The 20,910-nt window shown below is 35.9% G+C and overlaps 1 protein-coding gene across 14 annotated transcripts in view; it reads right to left on the bottom strand.

Moving 5' to 3' along the window:
* PDLIM5 (PDZ and LIM domain 5) overlaps nucleotides 1-20,910 on the bottom strand; it is a 221,016-nt gene that overhangs the window by 67,439 nt on the left and 132,667 nt on the right. For 9 of the 14 annotated variants that reach the window (XM_032137535.2, XM_032137748.2, XM_058432851.1 and 6 more), the window contains 3 exons: nucleotides 17,622-17,639; nucleotides 16,882-17,054; nucleotides 16,177-16,213 (listed from right to left, as the gene is read on the bottom strand). In XM_032137535.2, coding sequence (XP_031993426.1) covers nucleotides 16,177-16,213; nucleotides 16,882-17,054; nucleotides 17,622-17,639 — 228 coding nt within the window. Of the gene's footprint in view, nucleotides 1-14,393; nucleotides 15,630-16,176; nucleotides 16,214-16,881; nucleotides 17,055-17,621; nucleotides 17,640-20,910 lie in introns of those variants that run through there. The other 5 variants (XM_032137775.2, XM_032137692.2, XM_032138215.2 and 2 more) reach the window with 4 other exon arrangements.

Raw genomic sequence — 20,910 nt, forward strand, 5'->3', positions numbered from 1 at the left:
CTGGCCAACATGGCAAAACCCCGTCTCTACTAAAAAAAATATATAAAAATTAGCTGGGTGTGGTGGCGGGTGCCTGTAATTCCAGCTACTCAGGAGGCTGAGGCATGAGAATCACTTGAACCTGGGAGGCAGAGGTTGCAGTGAGCCAAGATCCCGCCATTGCATTCCAGCCTGGATGAGAGAGGGAAACTCCATCTCGAAAAGAAACCAGGCTGCAGGATGATAAAGTTCTCTATCAGTAATAAAATTTCAAAATGTTAATTTGGGTCATCCAGATTTTGATGGAATTATATGCAAACTATGTAAGAAGAAATCTGTCACAAAGGCGAACCTTAAAAAATCTTAAAAATAATGCAAACATTTTCTTTTACAGCATAAAAATAGCATCTTCAATTAAAATTTTAAATGCTTCCTATTTCTGAATATAAATATGATAAAATGATCAAATAGAGTGACTTATTACATACTCACATGATGAGTTTTCCATAAGAGGAAAAATTCACAAACCTTGAAATATACATTTTATTAAAAGGTAAAGGAGGAAAATGACAATAAATTGTCCTTGGTATTCTACTTCCACAAAGCAAACTTTTATGTAATAATATTGCTAAGCAGAAACTAGAATATATCAGGGTCATAGCTAGATTCTGCCCTTTTGGGGTTCACGGGCATAGCAAAGCTATTTATTTTAGCCAAGGAAACTGCTAGGCATGTGAAAAAAATAAGTATCTTCTGCTGGCTTCCTGACAATAAATACGTTGAGTTTGCTCATTTGTAACTATGATCTCCCTTCTGGAAAACTAAATCAACTAAACCTCAGGTGGGAATTTCTGGTATTCTCAATCATAAGCTATCCATTTATTGATTGATTTTCCATAGTCTTTGTTTCTGTAGCAGCCTGAAAATGTTACTCGGGCCTGCTAATTCTACATTTATTACATAGATGGCATCTTGAGAATTTAAAAATAAGCAAGTAGAGTATCCTTGCTTTGCACATGGCAGACAAGGAGGACTGGATCTTAGAGGCTAAAAGGTTATGAAATAATCAAACATGAAAATACTACCCAAATTGAGGCTGATTTTCTGTAAGAGCAAAGGACTAACTCAAAGAAATCATTTTTCTAGGAGCTTCCCACTTACTTAAGCAAGGAAAAGATAGGCAAACAGAAAGGGATATTGCTGAAGGAATTGGAACTTATTATTTGTTATTATACAGTGAATGTTTGTGTCCCCCCAGCCCCAAATCATATGTCAAAATCCTAACCCCCTATGTGACAGTATTAGGAGGTGAGGCCTCTGGGAGATGATTAGGTCACACAGGCAGAGAGCGCTCATGAATGGGGTCCGTTATAAGAGATACCTCAGAGAGCTCCCTCCCTCCTACCAGATGAGGATACAGTGAGAAGGCATCATCTATGAACTAAGAAGCAGTCCCTCACCAGACACTGAGTGTACAGGTACCTCGATCTTGACTTCCCAGCCTCCAGAACTATGAGAAATAACTGTTTGTTGTTTAAGCCACCCAGTCCATGATATTTTTGTTCTAGCAGCTTGATCTAACTAAGACATTTGTATTAGGGAAAGAATTTCCTCTTTGATGATATTTTCCATTTTCTCACATCTTTTGAACTCTGGCTTTATAGCTCTTACACAATTCTCTGCTGTTGCCACTCCATAAAGGATTTTATCATTATTAAGTGTTCAATTACTTAATATTTTGTAAATTCTTTAGTTATCTACGGTATTCTTTGATCTCTATATAGAAAATGTTCTATAGGGTCTAAAGCCAGGTAAAGAATGAGCATTTTTTATCTATACAAAATGCAAATATAATATGAAGATTTTAAGGTGTAATGACAACTTAAAAGTCACCTGGAGCAATCCCGATAAAGGCCTGACTCCCTCAGTAACTGCAGGGCACTTACCACTAACCTTAGGCCCTCTCACTTTCCATCATCAGTTTCTTCACTGGATCATTCTTATCCATGACTTCAGAGATTTATACTAGTTAGAAATAGCTTCTTATATGCGACAAAAATCTGCCATTTTGTAGTTTTAACATAATCCTAATATTAGAAAAAGAATTTATAAACAAGGTATTTTTCAGATTTGGGATAAAGAGGAGAAAGGCATGTATTATTTAATAAATAGTGTTGAGTCAAGTTACCTGTTTGAAAATATAAAAGAATACGTCTGAATGTGTACCATTGAACAGCCACCCACAGTGAATCCCTAAAGAGGCCACATGTCTTGAGAAAGCCAGCACAGTACCTCAGGCTCCAGTGAGAGTGTCCTGTTGGCATTACAGAACAATTGCCAAGTGGCTACACACTCACTAGCCAAATATTCTGGATCATATGTCCCAAACGCACCCATTCAATCGCTCATTGCATTCACTCATTAATTCAATAACAAAAAACAATTACTTGAATTCCCACTTTGTGTCAAGCACCTTCACACATCCTATTGTCTAATTTCCTGTCCTTATGAAGCTTACATTCTAGTATCCATTTTCCTGTAATGGACTCTGAGGATTAATCACATCATGCTTCCCACTTACCCTTGTTTACCTGCCACAACCAGAAATTCAAATCCCTTGGGTCATCCAGCATCTCCTGGACTCTTATTTCTTCACTGCTTTGTGCATCTCCTAATCGAATCACTTCACCATCTGTCACAGCCCTCACAAATCCATTACTGTTTTACTATACCTTCTTTACAGTCTCTTCAAACAGATGTTGCTTTTTCTTTCATATGCCTTATTCTTATAAACCTGGAGATGGAGCAAGTGCCCTCCTCATTATGTTTTAACTACTATCAGTCATCTTTGAGCCTCCAAAATCCCAAGTCCTTGGAGGCTCACTACACCGTTCACTATATGGCCTTCCCACTGTCTTGTCTCTACCTCACCCACTGTTTGTTTTAGCTCCTGACTGCCTTCCTCTTTACCCCATTCCAACAATCTCTCATGATTATTTCAATAATCATGCATGATCACTGAATAAATAATTTTTCTATTAAATTCTTTGATTTCTTCACTTTAATGACATAGTCCCCTAAGGCTAAGCCTTACACCTGGCATATATCAGCATGCACTCCAAAATTCATAACCTTTAATTTTTCATCAAGTACAACACGTCTGAAATCTAAATTTTAAGGACCCTTTTTTTTTCCTGACTCAGTCTGCTCTCTCTCGATTCTATTAGCTTTTTTTACTGTACCAAATTGACTCTGACCAATCTCATTAACTCTCATCAATTGAACTAATTCTTTACAAATTCACTGACTTACCAATTTTCCACCTCAATATTCCTATACACCTATCAGCTCTTCCTCTAAAATACAAACCTATCCAATGCGCTCCATCTCCACAGCCACTACATTGCTTACCTGAACTATGGGGATACTCATAACAGTCTCCTGCTTCCATTATTTCTCCCTTACAATTAATTTTCCATAGTATTCAGGGTGGTCTGTTAAAAATATACATCAGATGTTACTCCTATGACTACAGTCCTATATTGGGCCTCTCATTTAATTAGGAAAATAATCTAAACTCCTTAACATAACCTACAAGGCAGTCAATAATCTGGCCCCTGACTACTTCACGTAATCTCTTATCGTTCTCTCTCGTATTTACTATGCCCCATTCATAATGGCTCTTTTTCAGTTCCTTAAACACACCAACTGATTCCTGTCTCAGGGACTCTGCATTTGCTGTTCCTTCTGCCTGGAGAGGACATCTCCACATCCTCATGACTGACTCTTTCAGGGCACTCACATTTCAGCTCAAATTATTTTCTTTTTCTCTAACTAGAGTCTAATGACCTTACTCTTCCCCTCCCCTCATTATATTCATGTTGTACTATATTACTTTACAGAATATATCATAACCTAAAACTATATTATTTCCTTATTTTCCTTTTTCATTGCATGTCTGCTCTACTAGACTAAGTTCATAATAGCACCTTCATTTTCCTAGAAACCAGCACAAATAAGTGCCTCATAAACATTTGTTGGATGTATTTATTATATATAATATATGCTAAACATGAGCAGGGGCCACTGCTAATAAGAGAGGCCTGAGACTAAAGGAGAATGCTTAGAGGAAAAGACCCGCTTGGATTTAGGTCAAAGAACCAGCCCAGATTATCGTCTAATATCAACTACTCATATAACTGCTTCTCACCCAAAGACAGCTTAATTGTCTCAGTGAGTCTTCAGTTGATTTTCTTGGGATTATCTATGTAATTGTCAGAGATTAATGTCAAGAACTAGCATAATATGCCACCAGGTGGGATTTACTAGTGCAGAACAGAACTATTGCTTATCATTTTAGGAGCCATATGACATGACTAACTCTTACTGGGTTTATTTTCTTTTAAAATTCCTACTTCTTCTTTAATATTTAGTTTTGCCAACCTTATTGGTTATTGAACACGTATGCTATATCTCCCTGCTTCATGGTACTCACAAATATGGGCAGCAAGTTGTGGATCTCCTCATCCAAGTCACTAATTAATCCTTTAAACAATATTCTTTGGTTAAACTCCTTCAACCTTTTATGCATTTAAAAACATACTTATAAACCTCATTTCATTATTAAATTCAAAGGGATTTTAAGGGCCTTTCTTTGATGAATTGTTAAAATTAACATCTCCCCCAATCTATCCAAAATACGTTAAGTTGGATGTGATGTGTTTCTTGAGAACTTAGTCTGGGTCTTGGCAATTCTGCCCTCCTCTTCTCAGTGCTTACTAGCCATGCTTTTCAGAATGCCTGCTTGACTTTTTTCCAGATGATCTCAAGTTGAAATTAGTTTATGGTTAGAAGTTAACTTTCTTTTCTTTTTTGAAAATCAGTACTATATTTTCCTTTTACCACTCTTCTATTTTCTTTCCCATCCAGGATTTGAAACAAACACAGATAGTACTCAGTGAATCTCATCTGTAAGTCCTCTACATACCCTGAGCTGTAAGTCATTAAGAAAAAGAGTCTAGTGAGAACCATTTAGAATCACTTTCTATCTGGGGCTTCAAATCCCTCCAGGATATAAATACACCTCCGGGTTTTGGTTATTTTTATCTGCTATGTCTTTCAACACAGAGCATTTATTAGTTTCCTAATCACCCTTGACAACATCACTTCTGTTTTTTACTTATCCCTTGAATACATGTTATCTGATTGTTTTACCTTTCATATATAAAGGATTTTTGGTTTTACTGTTGGTGGGTGTACTTTTTTTAAACATACCTGTGATGCTGCTCCAACATCCCTGCTAAGAGCTTTGCTGATTTTAGCAAGTATGTGATTCCACTGCTGTAAGCCAAGGTTAAACTTGATTCCACCAAATTTGCTTAAGTGTTACTTCTCTGTATTAAAGCTTCAAGTTCACTCACTGTCTAACCAGTGATATACAGCTACCTGAAGACATTAAAATCTTTCAGAAATTTATTCTCAATTTTTTTTCTTCTTATAAATTATTAGCCTATCAGGATAAAGAATAAAGTGTGTGAAGAGGCAAAATAAGTGTGTACTACTAACTTGAAAATTCTGCAACAGGTGTCATCTTAGTTTTAACACATTCTTCTGTTCAAAGATATAAATTCAGAATCTTTGGGAGTAGTTATTTAGGTGCATCTGTGAGATGAACACCTATTACAGAGTTGGACACAGGAGTAGCATTCAAACAATACCCTTTAATAGATACAAAAATAGAAAAACACAAAAGAGAATACATGGACACATGAGACTAATTTTAAGATAAATGCAATTTGTAGATAGTTCTTTAATTTGACTAAAAGGAAAATGAAGATGTCTAAATATCCATACCTGTCATATGCTTTATACTATATAATATATTGGTTCAATTTTCTTTTTTAAAATCATATCATTCTAATAAACAAACCTTCACATAATATAAAAGTAAGAAAATTTGGACTTCTAAAACCTTCAATGTGACTGAAATACATAAAATAGAATAGCAGCAAAAGATAGAAATTAAGGCTTCCATGATTTTGAAGACCGCCTATTATCAATGCTCTTAATTAACTTTTAAAGTTGTGATTTCTTTTGAAGTTAAAAAAAAAAAAAAACACTAAAGTGCAGGAGTCTTCTTCAATACTGAGTTTTAGTAAACATAAGTTTCTTTATCTGGTTTAATTCAATAAAATAATTTGATTGTGTAATTTACTTCTCTAAAGGTGAAATGGAAAACAACTTATCCAAACAGCATTATAAGAGAAGGATTACTGGTCTGACAAAATTCTGCCTCTAAGGAACTTGGTGAATATTCTGGGATTATGAAAGCCAATTTGGCATATTACGAACACTGACTTTTATAAATAACAGATCTTTATAAGTGCTAATAGTACAAGTTTAATTTGGTGAACAACAACAACAACAACAACAGGCATTTCCAGCATTAAACAGAATTAAACAATTTGGATGTGAAAATACATAGGAACTATGTTTCTTGGCTCAATAATTTTTAAGTACTAGTCTAAGGAACTGAAGTGTAGTAATTACTTATGTTCAATAGATGGCGACCTTTACATTGTAGTCAGCAAAACAGCATTTGCATAAAACAGTATACTCAACCAGCAGAAAATCAAAGAGCAATTACAAACATTCCATATTTTGCAAGAGACAAAAACTACTTGATCATATACACCATTTTTTGACAGGTGGTCTTTTTCACAGGTTGGCAAACATATTCTGTGGGAATGTATCTTGGTGTTCTATTTTTTGGGGCAAGTCCAATTGCTAATCCTTATCTCATGAAAATATGTGCAAATATCAGGCTAGGGAATAATTCCTGCTTTCTTTGCATAGCTTATTAAGAATAGCAGCATTAGGTAATATACTCAACTAATGTGTCTTACTTAATAAGGATATGTTACAAGACACCAGTATGTTTGTGAAACACAGCAATAATGAAGACATGGGATGGGTCAGCAAACTATTTCTTCATTAATCTATTTTGTGTGGGTCAATGAATATCAACAAAGTTTTAAAAAAAACTTACAAAACAGTATGTTCAGAAATATGTAATTTATGCTTTCTAAATTTTCAATGAATGTACAAAGGCAACAGGTTTCTCCTTAAGAAGTAACTTTAACTCTGTTCTTCCAGTGCTAAAATTCCATTCTGATGGCCTTCAGCCAGAAATCAAGTGGACATTATTTGGTGCTAGAAGATAGCCTATAAGATGATTTCCCCGCTCAACATAACTGTTTCAGTTTGTGTATTGTAACTGGTAACCTGAGTTTGAATTGTTTTTCTACTAAAGGGAGAAGCAGTCACTCCTCTCCTAATGAGCATTTTAATTCGTTGACAATTGGGAAGCCATATCATACCTTATAATTCTTAACCATTGATATGGTTTGGCTCTGTGTCCCCACCCAAATCACATGTCAAACTGTAATCCCCACGTGTTGAGGGAGGGACCTGGCAGGAGGTGACTAGATCATTGGGGTGGTTTTCCCATGCTGTTCTTGTGACAGTGAGTTTGTTCTCATGAGATCTGGCTGTTTAAAAGGGTGTGGCACCTCCCCCTTCTCTCTCTCTCCTGCTCCACCACTGTGAAGATGTACCAGCTTCCCCTTCACTTTCCACCATGATTGTAAGTTTCCTGAGGACTCCCACCCATGATTCCTGATAAGCCTGTGGAACTATGAGTCAATTAAACCGCTTCCTCATAAATTACTCAGTCTCAGGTAGTTCTTTATAGCAGTATGAGAACAGACTAATACAACCATAATAAATATGTGAAAAATCAGAATCCATCATTAAGCAAGGGAGATAAAGACTGATAAAAATATGTTTTGATCATTATTTTAGATATCCTTTTGCTAAACTAAAATACCACTTTATACTTATATATAGCATTAAAAATGTGAAACTACATAGATTGATATTAATATTATAGTAAGAAATGAGAACATGGTGAGATCAAGAAAAACATTTTTTAACTTAAATGTACTTTGACAATATGATTTTTCGGCATAAACGTGTGTGTGTGTGTGTGTGTGTGTGTGTGTGCATGTGTAACATAATTATCTCTAAATAAAATTTTCTATGGTCTCCCATAATTCTCTATTCTGGTAGGCCATATATTATTAGTAACTTTCTATTATTCATAGTTACTGATAAGATGGCTGTTGCCTCTTCTAAATCAATGTTGTTGATTAGATTCTTAAATTTAAACATTTCCTTATTAATGATAAAATTTTCTCTATTAGTATTTCTATTCAGAGCACTAACTAAGCATCTCATATACCTATTTCTAAAATTGTTATTCTCTCCTCACGGGAGTCACCATGCTCTTCATGTTGAAACACACCAAAAACACAAAGGAAGACATTAAAAAACAAATGTTCATTTAATGAAAAAAAGTCTTTCACTAATTAACAAACAGAAAATATCAAGAAAAAAGTGTCAACTTTTGGCAATTAGATTACTCCAACAAAGTACAATTCCCCTTTCAAGTGACTTAGGTATGGTTTCACTTTACTTTCAATATAGGTATTAATGTTTTGATATTTTAATGTCTTGATATTTATATTGAACTTATATTCCATTAGAGATAGTGTGTGCCATGCTGTAAACAATTTCCCTAAAATTCAACAATTAGAGAATTGGAAAAATATGCAATTATATATAATTAGTAACTTTTAGTACCAAACATGGTGGGGCATACTAAAATTCTTACATTCAAAGAGCTTATACTCTAGTTGAGGAAAGAGAACATGGAGACAGATACCTGTCATCCAAAGGTAAAAATGAAGCACCAAGAGAGGTGACAAAAATGCTTCCAATTGGGTCCAAGTCAATGATTCCACTTAAGAATAACTTTTTCTTAAATGATAACCTGTCAAAATGAGGATTAGTATACAACGACAGTTAGTGTATGTTATGGACCGAACTATATCCCTCCATTATTCCTATGTTGAAGCCCTAACCACCAATGTGACTATTTGGAGATAGGTCCTCTAAAGAGGTAATTAAGGTTAAACGAAGTCATAAGGGTGGGACCCTGACCCAATAGAACTGATGTCCTCATGAGAGGAAGAGACCCCAGAGCTTTCATGAGAAGAGACCCCAGAGCTTTCACTCTTCCTCTGTGCCCCCACAGAGAAAAAGCCACATGAGGAGACACAGTGAGACAGTGGCCATATACAACCATGAGGAAAGGCCTCAACAGACACCAACCCTGCTGGCACCTTGACCTAGAACTTACAGTCTCCAGAACTATGAGATAATAACTTTCTACTGTCCCACCTAACCAGTCTGTGTATCTTATGGCAGCCTAAACTGACTGACAACAGTGTATTTCTAACTGAAGAAAGAGTTTACCAGAAATGAATTTTATAATCTTAATAACCACCTTCAAGATTAGTCATTTCATTGAATAGCTAGGCCTTTACTTACACAGCTACAGTTGCATCCAGGAAGAAATACAATGACTACTAGAATGCCTTTTCCTTCCAATTTATACTATTACACTAAGATTCTTGTTTTTAAAGAGCTCAAACTTTAGTTGGAAACTTCAGACATGTAGACAAATATCCATAAGACAAATCAGAAACGCAAGTGTCAAATGAGACATAAAAATTATGTAGCATGTAAGTTCAGAGGTGACAAGATTATTTCATATAATAATGTGGGGTGGGGTGGGGCAGTAGAGAGGGCGCTCTGTAGGTGAGAATGTATGATTGTGGGAAGGAATAAGAAAATCTAGGCCAGACGCGATGGCTCACACCTACGATCCTAGGAATTTGGGAGGCTGAGGCAGGCAGATTGCCAAGAGTTCGACACCAGCCTGGGCAACATGGCGAAATCCTGCCTCTACAAAAAATTAGCCAGGTGTAGTGGTGTGTGCCTGTAGTTCCAGCTACTTGGGAGGCTGAGGTGGGAGGATCACTTGAGCCTGGGAGGTTGAGGTGCGGTGAGCCATGATGGCACCACTGCACTCTAGCCTGGGTGACAAAGTGAGACTCTGTCTGAAAAAACAAAACAAAACAAAAAAAAACCAAAACTTGGAAAAGGGAATATTTACACTCAATGCAGTCATTCTCAGTAGCACACAACTGGCATATTGGGCTGGATGATTCTTCAGTCTGTGGGATTCTTCAGTGCATTACAAGATATTTAGTATCCTTAGCCACTAGTAGCATCCTCCTTCCTTTTAGTATCTGTACATTACCCTACACATTTCCAAAGGTTACTCAGCAACAGAATCTCCCCAGGAGAGAACTAGAAGTAAACTTTTAAGGATGTGAAGAAAACAGATGTGTTCAAACAAAATTTATTAAGTGAAATTAAATGGCTAATACATAAGATTCCCAATGCTATATATGGAAGACTATAACATGCAAAATCATAATATTCTAAGTACTGCTTTCCTGTTTTAAGTTTCATTACATTTACTCAGTAAATCCTAATTTCCCATTTTGAAGCTTCTCATTTCATTGCTTCATTCACCTATCTCTGATTATATTTGATTTCTAAATACATTTGCTTGCTCATTACTCTTAGGCTGCCTGTGATGAAGTCAACAAATAAACATCCTTAATTTAAGGCAAAAAAATAAAGTAAATGCATGTTCCTTTTGACTTCCACATGCCTTTCAGCCCTCCCTTAACTGATCTTTTACTTTGAAGACTTCTAAATGCTGTGTTTGTGATCTGGGTTGAAGATTTAAGGAGAAAAGATGAGAAGGGACCAAGGCAAAGAAAGTGATGAGAAGATGAATAAAAGAGAACCTGTGCAATTGAGGTCTAAACTGGGGTCTACGAAAATATGATTCTTTTGCAGATCAGGTTCTCCAGAAAGCAGAGCTTAGCATGCAGGATGCTTATTAAGAAATGCCTCTAGGTCAACAACCGTGAAGGGGAAAGGACAGAAAAGGAAGCAGGAGTGGGCAGGAGAGGTGCAGTTGCCAAACAAAACTTAGGACAGCCTCAGCTGACTCCACAGCAGCTCTGGAGCCAGAATGGTCCCTCCAAGTTGGTCTTAATTGGGATGAAATAACCAGGTTTTTTACTTCCCTCTCTTCCCACTTATCAATTAGTTCACTGCATGTGGGCAGCACCACCAAGCCTAGGGCCTTGAAGAGGGACTGTCTGCAGCTGAGGTGATTTGTGAAGGGGCTGGCACATGAAAGCTGTCTGCCTACGACACTCCCATCAGCAGAGGTATCAAGTCCTCTACTGAAGTGGTATCTGAGTGGGCAGCACAGTGTCCGCCACAGATTCCAACTCCATATTTTAAAGAAGTGGAAACTTGGGGGCAGAAAGTAATCAGTGAGTTACAAATCTCAGTCTAAAACCCAGAATTTACCACTTGCTGCTTCGTACTACTTCTAACAAAGAAAAAAATGCTATGATCCCTCTTTTGGAAAGAATGTGCAAGGAGATTATTTATTTGGTTTAAGGAATTTTCTGGAATGGGATAAACAAAAGCAAAGTGTCCAGACAATTCTAGCCAAGATTTTACAGAGAAGACTAAATCCTCAAATTCATCACTATTGTGAAGAGCATCATATGTCAAATGTAATACACCAAAGTGTTTTCGTATTTTCTGTATGGCTTTATGTATGCTCTGCAGAATATTCTGTTTGTGTTCCCTATATACATGTTACCAACATGTATTTATGCCTCTCTTTTCTAGGTCTTCATTGGGTCTCAACAGGAAAAATATTAAATTGTTAATAATCAGGGCTGGTACCAACTAGGTGAGTGCACTGCAATTAGCAGCCTGACTAACCTCCCTGCTTCTTCATTTTCTAATTTTATTTGCAAGCAGTTAGATATGATATAATAATTTCCCAGTTAAAATGCTATGGATAGGAATGGGAATATAAGTGTTTTGTCTAGGTGCAGGAGTTCTGTTTTTCTAGCACGCTTCCCTGCCTAGCCTGGACTCCAGCCACACTGACCTTTCTGTTCTGTGTTCTTGCCATGCTCCTTTCCACACTTGTCTCCCCACCCTCAAGTCATCACACAGCTGACTCCTTTTCCACTCCTAGCTGCTGGCAGTAAGGTCATCTCCTCAGAGGTCCACATAATCTAAAGTAATCCTTCCCTGACTAAGCCAAACTTATTTTATATTAACTTATTATCTTGGTAACACAATTACCTCAGATCATCTTGCTTATACATTTATCTGTTATTCATTACTGTATCCCTAGTACATTGATTAGTGCCTGGCATTTACATATACAGCAATTACGCATCTGAAAGAATGAATGCTGGCAATGAATAAATATTTATGATTTATATGATTTTAAATACACATCAGAAACACAATAATTACAAAATTACATATCTGGAGGGAAAATCAATTCATTCTATATTTTTGAATAATTTAAAAAAAAAAGAAGGAACTGCTACTCTGTGTCCTAATACCACAATTTGTATTAAAAAAACTCTAAGATGTCTATATATCTGAGCCTTCCTAAAGGGCACAATGATGCATGAAGGAATGCTTTTGTTTCCACAAATACTGTAAATTTTGAGGTAACAAAAATACATTGGACCATATGTGAGACAGTCTTCTGAGTAAAACAGTGTAAGAAAAAAATGTTGAGGCCAGGCATGGTGGCTCACGTCTATAATCCCAGCACTTTGGGAGGCCGAGGCAGGCGGATAACTGGAGGTCAGGAGTTTGAGACCAGTCTGGCCAACATGGCAAAACCCTGTCTCTACTAAAAAAAATATGAAAATTAGCTGGGCATGGTGGTGCACGCCTGTAATCCCAGCTACTCAGGAGGCTGAGGCAGGAGAATCACTCAAACCTGGGAGGTGGAGGTTGCAGTGAGCCAATACTGTGCCATTGCACTCCAGCCTGGGTGACAGAGCACAACTCTGTCTCAAATTTAAAAAAACAAAAAAAGAAAGAAAGAAAGAAATGTTGAAAACATTCTTAAGAGCAACTTCCCAATTTCACTTTAAAAACAAGCCTATAATGAAGAAAGTCTGTATAAGAGAGACAAACAAAAACAAGTCATAAATTAGGTCACTAGATTTACAATAATATTTTTGCAAGAAGCTTTTATAATTTTTGGCTAGCATTTAAGCTAGGAATATAAAATGTCCCAGGAGATTCACTGAGCTCAGGAATTCATCTTCTGACAGGGTCAAATGGAATGTCCTTTATGATCCTGGCTGAATATTTATCCTCATACTCAAGTATGGATCATTCCATTTATCTAAGTCTATGCTTTTAATAAAACACGAAATACTTCATTTTTAATTAAGCAAGGTATTAAATTTTTATTTTAACCGCATCTGTTTTAAGCTGTAACTCTATACACGTTATCTTGTCTGTATTAGGGAAAATATTTCCCATTTACCTAAAGTTCTTTTGAGTCTTCTTTCTGTCAACTCTGTAGTTATTCTAGAAATTGGATTCTTGGTGGAAAATACCATGTTTACTCTACCACGCCATTTATTTTTATGAGGCTTTAATTCCATCATCTCTCAGACATCACCTTTTGGGATCCTGAAGAATTACTGGATATAGGAAAGCCTGGTCTAAGAAAGTAGATTTTCTTACAGAGGCCAGAGACACAGTTATAACTGGGATTGATGTCAGCATCATAAAAACACAAGCAGGCAGGACCTCTGTCTTAGTATCTGAAGAAGAACTGATATGACAAAAGAAAGATGTCATATACCATGAGGTATACTAGAAATGAGCAAAGATAAATCCTAGCATTATTTTTAAAATGCATTTGGCAGGCCAAATTTTATCAATCACTATCTAAAATTAATGTTAGTTTCTCCAAATTGTCAAGCAGTTGTACTAGACTATTATGTCACAAACGTGAAAGAATACCTGGAAAAATAAAAATAGACCCTTGAATGCAGGCAAGGTCCTTCAGCAGTAGTTTCACACAAATAATAATTCTATGTTGCACAACAGTCAACTGATCTTATGTTACTCACATAGGATACTACATATTGTAATAATTCAGGGGGAAAAATCAAACATGATCCTTTACCGTGTTTTATTTATTTATTTATTTATTTATTTATTTATTTATTTAGAGATGGAGTTTCGCTCTTGTTGCCCAGGCTGGAATGCAATGGTGCAATCTTGGCTCACCGCAACCTTCGCCTCCCAGGTTCAAGCGATTCTCCTGCCTCAGCCTCCCGAGTACCTGGGATTACAGGCATGTGCCACCATGCCCGGCTACTTTTGTATTTTTAGTAGAGATGGGGTTTCTCCATGTTGGTCAGTCTGGTCTTGAACTCCCAACCTCACGTGATCTGCCCACCTCGGCCTCCCAAAACGCTGGGATTACAGGCATGAGCCACCGCACCTGGCCTGCTATGTTTTATACCCATATTTTAGTAATCTCACAAAGTTAAAAATGATTTCCAAACGAAATGTCAGAGAATTGTTTATTTTACCCAGTTATACTGTAACAAGTCCTGGATGGCACTGTGTCTAGCCTCAAGGAAACAGAACAAGTACAAAGCTAAGTTAAAGGCAACTTTATTGCAATACTTTTCCAAACTTCAAAATGCATTTATTACTAAATTTAGCTCTAATATATAATACAACATAATACAAGGCAGAAAGCATTTCTGGTCATATATTTAGCTTCCATGTATTGCCCAAAACACAGCTTCCTAGGAATAGCAGCAGTGCATAGTAGTTTATATCACTAAGTAAAATATTTCTCTGATGCCTCATAATCATTCATATTGTAATTTATTTTATGTTCTTCTGATTAAAAAAAGCAAAGCTATCTTTTCCATATCTTATTAATACCTAGAAATTGTCTACACTCTAAAAATATTCACTAGCTTAGAGATATTTCCTTTGATAGGAAATAGGATTTGCAAATCCAACCAAACCAAAGAATACTGTATTTCTCCATTGCAAATAGGGGTAAAATTCTCTTCTTTCCTTTTTCAGGAGCCAAATCTGGACCTCCTCCTCTTCATAGAGCCATCCTGAATAGTGCCTACTTTAAAAGAAACCTAAATCTACAATGCACGCACTCTTCTTTAATAAAGTCTTCTCTGTTTATTCTTGCCTCCTTATATTTACTTATTTAGAATAATTTACAATCAACTTTGAATGTTACATAATAATGAACTTAAAAAGTAATCTTGGGAAATGTTAGTAACATAAAGGAAGTGTTTTCCAAATTAGACAAGGACATTATTTGCTCATTATCCTCTGCTTCAACCAACCAACTAACCAAATTCAACTTATGAAAATAATTCGTTTTCCAAGGTTACTACCCTAATAACAACAAAAACAGATACAAATCCACTGAATAGATCTAGTCCCTTAGTTTTCTTTCTTTTTTTTTTTCGGTTTTACATTTGTGAGCTACCAACTAGCACAAAACATGTTCATCTTCCTTTTCTGACAACAATAGGAAATTGTTAGAAAAGTATAGAAAAAGTTCTATTTTTTCATAAGGCAAATTTAATACAGATTTTGCTATGAAGGTGAAAAAAAAGTAAATGAAAAGGTATGTGCTGGCTGCTTGGGGGGCAAGGCTCATAAATCACTGTACGTTAAGAGCACGTGCTGAAACTTCATGGTGCCAGTCACGTAATTTTGTGTATTTGGGACTAAAGACGTGAAGGGGTATCTTTTCCCTGTGGAAATAAAAAAAAAAAAAAAAAAAAAAAAGAGTGATAGAAGAGTCATAAGAAATAGAAGGAAAAAGGTTCTAGACTAATTCCATCATGCAGAAAACATGCCTTATAAAAGCTTAATTTCACATAGCTGTTTTATTAAGTGGCAAACATTTTAAGGGTAGAGCATTTTTAGAAATATAGCAATTAATCCATAGATCTCTCTTGGAAACATACATTTTTATGTTCAAAATAAAGTGACTGCAAGACAACACACGAGCTCATTCACAGACATATGTATTGTTAGCAAAGCACCCCGAAATACACCCTTCTGCCCACTTCTTATTTCAATACTAAGGAAAACGAGCCTTAAAATCCAGACAGTATCTACTACTTTAAAAATCTGCAAGTTGTACATTTAGGTCACACAAAAGGCACCAAAGTTAAATGCTTAGCTTCTAGCTGCAAAGACGAAATGCCATACCATTACACTTGACAAATTGAAAAACTAAATTGAGACCATTCGTGAAAGGAAAACAATCAATTGACAAAAAGATAGAGAACTTACTTTGCCTTCTTTGTATTATCGGCTTCAGATTCTTTCACTGAAACATAATAAGCAATATCCAATATTAGTTTGTTTTGTTTAACTACAAAATCACTTAAGCAATTACCTGCACCAATCAATACCAAATGTTCAACTTCCGTGGAGCCACTAAAACGAATTCCATAGTAGCCTGTTATTGCCTATGAATTATAGTTAGTACAACTACTATTACGTCTATACTTTTCAATGTTACTCTCCTGGGCTGGTGTTTTATTTATTTATTTATTTATTTTTGAGACAGAGCCCCTCCATCGCCCAGGCTGGAGTACAGTGGCGTGATCTCAGCTCACTGCAATCTCTGCCTCCCCAGTTCAAATGATTCTCCTGCCTCAGGCTCCCAAGTAGCTGTGATTACAGGTGCCTGCCAAGATGCCCAGCTAATTTTTGTATTTTTAGTAAAGGTGGGGTTTCACCATGTTGGCTAGTCTGGTCTCGAACTCAGGACCTCATGATCTGCCTGCCTCAGCCTCCCAAAGCGCTAGGATTACAGGCATGAGCCACCGCGCCTGGCCTGGGGTCTTATTTATATTACCCATGTTATGCACAGCATAATTTAAAAGCAAACCGTCTCGGGGTTGTTTTCTGACAACTACCAATCAGTCTCAATGCTACTCTCTGTGGCAAAAAAAAACATTCCTCCATTAGGACACCCAGAAATTCACTTACAATGTTCAGTCCCAGTGATCTGGGCAAGGATTCGGAAAGAGCGAGATTGGGTTGTTCCAGTCCTTGGACGCCAGTCTTCAGTGTCCTCAATCAGTCTCTTCTTGCTGGCGTCGCTGTGAGTGGGTATATGATAAAACTCTGTATTGCGCTCCACAATGTGTCTTCTTGGTGGGCTAGGGTTAAGGAGAAAAAAAAATTAAAAATTGTAAAGTTATATTAAAAGGATAAAATATCTTCTACTAAATTATTTATAATTTGTATGATTAATCTTCAATGTTCCTTTCATAAAAACAGTTTGCTTTACAAGTATATTTGGTCTCAATTTTTTAAAAGATCTGTCTAAAATAGGCCGGGCACGGTGGCTCACGCCTGTAATCCCAGCACTTTGGGAGGCCAAGGCGGGCGGATCATGAGGTCAGGAGATCGAGACTATCCTGGCTAACACAGTGAAACCCCGTCTCTGCTAAAAATACAAAAAATTAGCTGGGCGTGGTGGCACGTGCCTGTAGTCCCAGCTACTGGGGAGGCTGAGGCAGGAGAATCGCTTGAACCTGGGAGGTGGAGGTTGCAGTGAGCCAAGATCGTGCCACTGCACTCCAGCCTGGGCAACAGAGCGAGACTCTGTTTCACAAAAAAAACAAAACAACAAAAAAAAAAACTTTTAAATTATAAGTAAAAAACTGCACTTATAATGTTAATATAAAATAATGCTATTAGAATGTATTCAACAGAAAGATTACCGTTTAGGTGGGATTTTCCTTTTAATTGACAGAGGAAGGCAGCAGAAGAAAGATTTCCAACATGAAGAAAAAGGAAAGGAAAATGATAAGAAAAAAAGAAAATAACTAGAAAATGAAAGTCCATAGTAGTCAAAATCAAACTTCTTGAAATTATTTGTATTGTTCATTGTATGCCATACGAAACACAGATGCGGACTATATTCACAACGACCATTAATATCAATATGCTGCTAGAATGTATTGGCTTTCACGAAATTAAATGATTAAATCTTCACTAGGCCCAGGAACCAAGTATGGGTTAGTAGAGGCTAAACTAGCAATTCAGAATACAATTTTGAAAAGGGTCCAAACTATTATTTTCTACAGTTTTCTCATTCATATGTACAGGTATTCCTTCTCCTAAAGAAAGCTGTGGGTGGGATCAGCATAGTGAAGAAGAGGTATGGCATATTAGCAACTACTGAAATATATATTAAAAGATCAGAATTTAAAGCTTGGCTCTAAGACTCCTTAGAAAGTCAGTCTCTTGAATATCACATACAAGGTAGTGTTGTTCTGAGGATGTGTAAACTACAGAGTTCAGGAACTTTGAGTTTGCTAAGAACATTCATTTTTATTTTAAAAGGGCATAAATACAAAGGAATTTGCAATGTATATTTTAACACTGTATGATATATTGAGCATCATGAATAGTCTCCACTTCTTCCCCCTCAAAATAGGACAAATGCAAATTTTTGGAGGCTATGAGTTTAATTTCAAAAGAGAAAAAGGAACATGAATCTGGACAAGCAGACTACTGGCACAAGATCTGAGTACAGAAAGTGTTATAAATGTGGTCAGATGTGAGTGGCAACACCTGCCAGGTTCAACTCACTGTGAGAAAATCATAGTGCTACCCGCAGGCCACACGACTGTCATCATTTTAATAGTTACATAACCAAAATTGTCTCAGCACACTGGAAAAGGTTTTCCCCAGTGAAGAACAGGATAGAATTACAGTTAGTAACACTGGCTTTAAAATCAGATTCAGTGTGTGCTTTATGCAAGTCATTTCTCTAAGCTCAATTTCCTCATTTGAGAAATAAGACTTGTATCTTAAAGGGTTATTTAAGAACAAATAAGATAGATAATGTATGTAAAGTGCTTTCTGCAGTACATAACATGAGGTAATGATCATCATAATGTGTTCTTTTATGATTACTAGAAAATCAACTGTAATACATGTTCTAAGACTATGAATAATCTGCATATACAAAATAACAAATCAGTAACATTTATGCAAAAAATGATAAAAAATATTATAACTTATGGTAATATGGTAATATCATGATTCCACAAGTAAAATATCTAAAAGACCTTCCACTAATATTGAACAAAACCTAGTTCTTTTAAAAATGAACAAAATGTCTTAAAATTAAGAAATAAGCATAGATTTCTTCATAAACACAGTGCCTTTGGCAGCCATAAAACAGACAACTCTTTATCTTATGCAAGTCCTTGAAAAATTTTATATTGAGCTACTAAACTTATTACAGTGTTAAATTTCTCTACAAGTATTGAGTGTAGTTTGCTCTTAAATGATGCTAATTTCAAGTGTAAGGGGAACATCACACTCCAGGGGCTGTTGTGGGGTGGGGGGAGGGGGGAGGGACAGCATTAGGAGATATACCTAATGCTAAATGACGAGTTAATGGGTGCAGCACACCAACATGGCACATGGGTACATATGTAACAAACCTGCACATTGTGCACATGTACCCTAAAACCTAAAGTATAATAATAAAAAAAAGATTATTTTATCCTCTATAAAAGGTTTGGTCCTAAAAACAAAACAATGGTGTCAAGCTAAGATATCACGAATAATAGAATGACACTACCTAAGTAGCATTTTTAGCTATGACACACTTGTAAAAAGTACACTACCCCTTAGATTCTTCGTGTTGTTTACCACACCTTAAGGTCTTATGTCAAATGATATAAAGTTTCTAAACATTTAGTGCTTTCTGGTTCTGAAACTCCAGAGTGTGATGAAAGAAAAGAAAAATTTCAAGAATTTTATTTTAAAAAATGCATTTGGGATATAATGTAAACTTTACTCTCAGGAGCAAGTAATTGATTTCAAAATACAGACATTAAAATAATAATAACAATAATAAGCTAAAGGAAAGCCCAAACTACAGTTCTAACTCTGGTATACTTGTCCATTATACTCATCTATATCTCAATGAAGGTTAACTTACTAAGTTTTTCATTACAGAAGTGTGGGTGTTCTAAACATACCTCTGATGCACACAAAATTCTCTAGCATAAAAAAAAAATGCTTCTTATGCTCCTTAACATTTTTGAAAATTCTTATAATGAGAAAATCCTAACAAAATTTGCTGGTAGTATTAAATTGAAAGCAAGAAGGAAAGTTACAGAGACAATTACAAAGTGAATCATTGGTTAAGTACTTACACAGTGCCAGGGTTACTGAGGGAAGAATAATACACACAAAAAAAGATGTGATAGAGTAGAGAAGACATTGATGTTCCCCGGAAGATGAACAACAGACAAAGAGGGGAAAAAAGAAGAAAAAGAAAAGAAAATGAAATAAAATTCAAAACAATTATTTTCAGTGAAGATGTTACACAAACATCATGCTTCAAAATAATCATGTAAACACAGACAAAAAAATGAACAAATGTTAGTAAAAATTCTACTACACTGTTATAATCAAGACAACAGTTTTGTTCCCCCATCCCACAAAACACTGAAAACTATTTTATGTATTAATGCTAATTCAAGTATCAAGTGACTGAAAGATCCACTATTTTTTAAATGCACAAGGTTTTATAAAAATCATTTAAACATGAATCCAAATTCTTACTATGTTCTTAACAAAGGACAGAAAGCAATCAGATGTAAAATGTAGAAACAGATCATTTTAGAATTACTTTTAAAATCAGAAGAGAATAAGAGAAAAATCTTTCAGTCTCACATAATAGAAGTATATATTAATAGCAAGTACAATTTCTCACATGAATTATCCTGAATCATATGTTATAAAAGAATAATATGTCATTTGAAATTTTTCTTGTTTCTTAGTAGCAACTATGATGAAAAATGTAGGAAACACAGTGGATCATAAATAATGAGCTACCACTCAATTTTCTTACTTCTCCTGTCCCTCATTAATACCACCCTCATTCACAAGCAAGTTCCAGTAACTTCAGAAGTGATTTGTGGGAATTCCATAGTTCTGTATTATCAGTGACATAATTATTGCCCAGAAGGCGTGTCTGATAAG

The sequence above is a fragment of the Hylobates moloch genome, unplaced genomic scaffold (assembly GCF_009828535.3).
Source record: "Hylobates moloch isolate HMO894 unplaced genomic scaffold, HMol_V3 SCAFFOLD_2, whole genome shotgun sequence".
Classification (NCBI taxonomy): Eukaryota; Metazoa; Chordata; class Mammalia; order Primates; family Hylobatidae; genus Hylobates; species Hylobates moloch.